Source organism: Vigna angularis, chromosome 3 (genome assembly GCF_016808095.1).
Source record: "Vigna angularis cultivar LongXiaoDou No.4 chromosome 3, ASM1680809v1, whole genome shotgun sequence".
NCBI lineage: Eukaryota > Viridiplantae > Streptophyta > Magnoliopsida > Fabales > Fabaceae > Vigna > Vigna angularis.
In genome coordinates this window covers 37,929,580-37,935,579 of record NC_068972.1, presented here as the reverse complement: position 1 = coordinate 37,935,579, position 6,000 = coordinate 37,929,580, and the positions used below count along the sequence as shown (strand labels likewise).

Sequence of the window (6,000 nt, the reverse complement as noted above, 5' to 3'; positions counted from 1 at the left end):
GGTGAGAAAGAGGATTGCCATGTGGCAAGTTCTCATTGGTCGCGCCCTTTCTTAGTCAAAGTTGGTCAAATAAGGGTTTTAGTGCAATTTTGGAGTATTCTGAAGGGACTAAAGTGCAAATAGAGGAAATTTCAGGGTATTTGTGCAATTTTGGAAAGTTAGAAAATCTAAAAGATAAAATTCAGTTGTTGAATTTAATTTGGGAATATCAACAGAAAAAATCTTCCAAATAATTTTATTATTATCTAAATCTTTTAGTTATTTGGAAGATATAGGATATAAGATAATTGAGTTAATATCTATCAAATATTCTTTAAAACTGATTTAATCTAATGAATATTTGAAAGATATAATATATCAACAGAAAATATCTTATCTATATAAAGAGACTCAAGGGATTCTGAGGTTACGTTTGTAACGGCCCGTCCCGGCAACTCACAGGGAGCATCCCCCACAGATCACCACGAGGCTTTCCAGTGTGCTTCCAAGCACGCTTAACCATGGAGTTCTTATGAGTTAGGCTAGTGTAACGTCCCGGCAACTCACAGGGAGCATCGACTGCCCCCACAGATCACCACGAGGCTTTCTAGTGTGCTTTGTCCTCACTCGCACACTTTCCGGGAAAACTTCCTAGAAGGTCACCCATCCCAAAATTACTCCAAGCTAAGCACGCTTAACCATGGAGTTCTTATGAGTTAGGCTACCGAAAAGCAAATGCATTTGATGATATGAGTAGTCAAATCAATTCCTTTAAGTTATCCTTCAACTGTATAGTCCCATACCTACACAGTCTCTGGATCCCTCTCATTTCGGTGTATGTTCGATTCATCCATGTGTCCCTTCCACTGGAAGCCTGCCAGGAGCCGCTCCTTGTCTGTGCCCCCTGCACCATGCCTCTTGCACCGGCGATCACTCCCCACCCTCGTCAATGCCCGGGTGTCACAACGTTTAGTTAATGCAATTGTTTATTTTGATTATTGATTTAAGTTGTTCTCTCTCTATGTCTTTCATCTCTCTATCTTGTTAAAAGTAAAGATTTTTGCATCATAATGTGTTTGAATCTACATGCATATTGATTATATGAGTTCTAGGGTTTCTAGGTTTAATTGAGAATCTACTTTGATTTAATTTAGGAACTTTCATATGATTAAATGGTTTTTACTATCAATTGAGAATGTATTTTGGTTGGTAGTAATAATTTCAACTATAATTAATTGAGAATTTACTTTGATTGATTAACTTTTAACTTGGTTAGGAGATTTAAGAATAGACATGATTAAACACAATAGAATTTGATTGAGAATGTACTTTGGTTGAATTTATTGTGAATAATCTAGAAAGATTTTGCATTTGATTGAGAATTTACTTTGGTTAAATGCATGATCGCCCTCGAATTAATTAAGAATGTACTTTAATTAATTTGAAATTTAAACAATAATCAATTGAACAATTATCCGTGAATAACCGATGATGAATCTATCTTGGAAAAGCATTGGAATTAGCCTATTTCATCGTAATTATTTTTAAGTTTCTTATTTATTCTTTAAACATTCTCCAAACATTACTTTTATCCATAAGCATTGCATAGCATTCGTAAGAGTCAGATATTCAAAAGCAATTTTGTGTTCGTTGGGAGACGACTCAGGGTTACTTTATCCCTATCTACCTTCTTGAATACTACTTGGCAATACTGAAGTTGCCATGAAAAGTAGTATTAATTTGATAGCTTCAACGACAGCGTATCAGAGTGTCTCAAAGGGTTTGACAGTAGAAGAGGGTGTTCTTCCTGCGTGTCTTGTTTGTTGTATTGCCTATATTAGATTAGTGGGTTAGAGAGGTGTTTTACATTTTGACGTGAGGTATGTGTAAAAACCTTGGTGTAAAAACCTAGATCTTTATAGTGCATTTGCTTCATGTGGTTGGAAGGACACTAGATTTAGGCAGGTTGACCGAACTAGTATAAAAGCCAGCATTTGATTTCTCTGATCCCTAGGCTCTTTATTACAATCGATTAATCTATTTTTGTATTCGATTAAGTGAACTACTGCATTACATACCATTTTACTTGCGATTCAAAGAAAAGTCTAAAGACATCCTATTTTGCGAAAAAGTTCTTGAAAGTAATCATTTTTTATGCAACACCAATTCACCCCCCTCTTGGTGTGAGAAACGAAGCACTCCTTTTTTAACATTATGGAAAACAATGGTTATGTTTGGTTATAGGTCAGTTTTGGTATAAAAATTGGGATGTTGATAAGTGAGTTTGAAAAATAATGGTCTAGATGAAGATATGGTAAGTTAATAACTTTTTTGTGACTATTTGAGACTTAGTTGTGTGGTGAATTAGCAAGGAATTGGTCTAAAATTGTGTAGTAGATAGTAGGTGGTGTCTTGGAATGAATATTTGGGGCATTTTAGAGGTGTTGGAGAGTGAGATTTTGAATTAAAAGGTCTGAAGGGATTTGGAGTGTTTGAGGTCTACCTTTGAGTCAATTGTGACTTGTTTAGACTTTAAGTGACTTATGAGCTAAAATGGTTATATTTGAATTATGGTCTTTAAAAGTGGTGTTTGGGTGCTTTAAGTTGGAATCTTGTTGTAAATCATGTTGGAAATTAGTTTAAGTTGGGTTTAACACATTTGTTTAGGTCTATAATAGTGTATAATTCAATCTAAAAGTGTTAGAAGTTGGTAAAAATGTTTAGAATAGGTCATGAAGGGTCTAATGGTGTTATTTATGATGTTTTAATGTTGTAGAATTATGTAGTAAGGTTGGGCGAGTAAAATGGGCTTGTTGGGTAAGTTTAGGGAAGTTTTGGTCGTGGGTGTTGGGCGAGCCAACTCGCTTAAATTAGGGAGCTTACTATTTTGGCTTTCACTAAGCGAACGGAGGAGCTCGCTGGGCAAGTATTTGGGGTGTTTGGTAGAGAGTTCCAGAGGCTAAGCGAGCTAGCTCGCTTAGTTTGGGAGGCTTGTTATTTTGCCTCTCACTAGGCGAGCAGAGGCTGCTCACTGGGTGAGTGAGTTGAGGTTTTTTTATTTGTTTTGCTTTCCATTAATTTCTATTATGGGTTTGGATGTATATGGTATGATGTTTTATATAATACTCATAAGTATGTTTGTAACACATGATAGGATGGAGTTTGAGGTTGGAAGGGTTCTAAGGAGAATTCTTCATGATTGTATCAAATGTTGTTAATATAAATGTAAAAAGCTTTGATACAGGGGTTATCTTAACACTCTTATGATCATCCATGTTTAAATAGAGATATGTGAGTCATGTTGTGAAAGTAGTAGGAGATCCTAGCCTGATGACCTTTCTCCATTTGGCAAAGAATGTTTTAATGGGCTAACCTTGTCTGGTAGCTTTGAGTGGGTCAGTTGTTCCACCACACAAGTGCAGAACCCACCATGGCTCAACATTTATACTATATCAGGATGACATGGTGGTATGAATAGAATGATTGTTTTATTCTGTGTGAAATGTGATGTATGGTGCAATATTAATATATCTTGTTGGTTTCTTTTTATCATTTGTTTACTTTTGCTTTTGTCTTTGTGTGTTTATATGTGTTTTCTCTCTTGCAATGATTACCTTAAATGATGTGAGCTTAGGAGAAATATCTTTTCAATTGTTTCAACGCGAGGTTGAGGGTGAATCAGCAACATAGATATATTTTTGTTAAGATATAAAATTTTCTTCTTAATAAATGTGAATTTATTTTTAATAATTATCATCTTTGTAATTTTTATTTTAGTGATTTTATGCTATTAAAATAAGATTTTATATTTTTTAATGTTGGAAGTAAATAAAATTTTGAAAAATAATTAAAAGAGTCCTAAGTAAACAGAAGCTTTATTCTTTATTACTTGATATTGTCATAGTAAACTATTTTTCATTAACCACATGATGAAAACTAACTTCTGCCATACTATAAGAACCAAGCTAATGGTATATATGACTAGTGAGTGATGTGAGAAATGAAAGATTCCATTTCCATTCGAGAAACTCCACCTTCATTCATGGCCCTGTGGATGTCATTTTTAAGCCTCATTGCTCTCTCTCGCATCTCCTCACCTTCCTTTGTTTGCATCAACCTTCTCACACAATTCTCAACATCTGATGCAGTCACTAACGCATTCCTCTGTGACCAATCCTTCACAACCAGACCAACCTTCAGAACTTCTGTGACCAAAGCTGCGTTTCTTGGTTGGTCAGAGTGCATGGGCCACGTTGCTATTGGCACCCCCATGGAAAAGCTCTCCGTGCAGGAGTTCCATCCACAGTGACTCATAAACCCCCCTGTTGAAGGGTGGCTCAGAATTTCCAATTGGGGTGCCCAATCCCTCACAACCACCCCCATGCCTTTCAGTCTCTCCTCGAACCCATTTGGAAGATAATGTCTTTTTGCTTCATTTTCATCAAAGATGTTCCCTTTATCAGCATCTCTCAGCACCCAGATGAACTTCTGTTTGCTTTGCTCCAACCCAGTTGCAATCTGTTGGATTTGTTCCTCTGTCAAAGTTGTTGTGGTTCCAAAAGACACATATATCACCGAATTTCGCTCTTGTTTATCAAGCCACTCCATGCATGGGTGCCTGAATCGTGTTGAATCTTTCTTCTCAATGGCCAAAAGGTTGAGTGGCCCCAGTGCCCAAACTTTCTTGCCACCACCGAGTCGGTCCAGAAAGTCAACGTAAGGACATTCAATTGCCCTGCTGGTGTTGTAAATATGACCATGGCTGAAGTTGAGGAACTCATATTGTGCAGAAAGAAAACCCTTGAATTGGGTTGTGATGCATCCTTCGTCAGAAGGAATTTCTGGGAAATGGATGTCTCCAACATGAGGCCTTCCTTTTTCTTGCCAAAGATAAACAGCGTTATTAAAGGCAGAGAAGATGTGAAAAGTGTAGTTTTCAACGTTAGGCATGTTTATGGCATCTTGTGCCACTGATGCCATGAGGGAGTCATGGATGACTATGACCCTTTTGGCTTGAGATGAAAGGGATTGAAGAAGTTTTCCCACAGGCTCCCGAAGGTGTGTGGAGGCCTCAAAGGAAGGAATGAGATGAGATGGGAAATCACTTTCTTGATTGTTAGGGTTGGGAGGAGGAGAAACGAAGGGTGGAACTTCAAAGGCATGGAAATGAATGTTGGGAATAGAGTTTTGGTGTCGAAGTGTTGCCTGACGAATGTGTGTGGCAGTGCCAACATAATGGACTGGTATGTTTTCTGCCACGATTTGGCGTGAGAGGTGCAGAAGTTGGTTGAGGTGAGCTTGTGCTGGGAAAGGTATCATAAGCACCACCACTTTTGTTTGACGAGGAATGTTTTGGTCATTCAAAGCCATTGAGAAATCTGGGTAGCAAGATGGTCTGGTAGCTTATGTTTTGCTTTGGTGGGTACCAACAAGATGGTCTGGTAACCTTTTATACAACTCGAGATTTCTAGAAAATAGTCTTATTTAAGATCAGTAATTAATGTGGAATGTTCAGATGACATGATGTATAAAGTAAAGCAAAAGTCTCAACATCAATATACAATGTGTAAAAAATAAAATTGAAGCATGAAAAATGTATTATGAAATATAAATATAAAGTATTAAATACAAAACATAAACTATAAAAGAATTTATACAAAATATAAAACATAAAACATAAATTAGGCATGCACATTTATTTTCCACTTAATTTACATTTACACAGAAAAGCCGAAATTGGAGAAGCTTTTAAAAAACATAAGTTTTACTAGCAGCTTCTATAAATATCATGACCAATAAATATTATATATAAACACCACACTTTTAAGTGAATGAAACGTGATAGATAATTATATTTTGACTTTTTAAAAAACTATTTTACAATCTCATTTTAATATATATATATATATATATATATTAATATCTTAAGTTCAAAGATGGAAATATATAATTAAATCACTAACCTAATTGATTGTTATGTTTTTTTTAATGGGACAAGACATATTGTCCTGTATTCAACCA

General features: G+C 36.0%; 1 protein-coding gene across 1 annotated transcript; it reads right to left on the bottom strand.

Moving 5' to 3' along the window:
• Window positions 1-3,882: 3,882 nt before the first annotated feature.
• Window positions 3,883-5,387, bottom strand: LOC108325607 (zeatin O-glucosyltransferase). Its single transcript, XM_017558700.1, has one exon. The coding sequence runs from the start codon at window positions 5,347-5,349 to the stop codon at window positions 3,961-3,963; it is 1,389 nt and encodes a 462-aa protein (XP_017414189.1). The 5' UTR covers window positions 5,350-5,387; the 3' UTR covers window positions 3,883-3,960.
• Between the last annotated feature and the right edge of the window lie 613 nt (window positions 5,388-6,000).

Coding starts and splice junctions, on each gene's coding strand:
- LOC108325607 (XM_017558700.1), bottom strand. CDS start 5,349: ATGGCTTTGAATGACCAAAACATTCCTCGTCAAACAAAAGTGGTGGTG.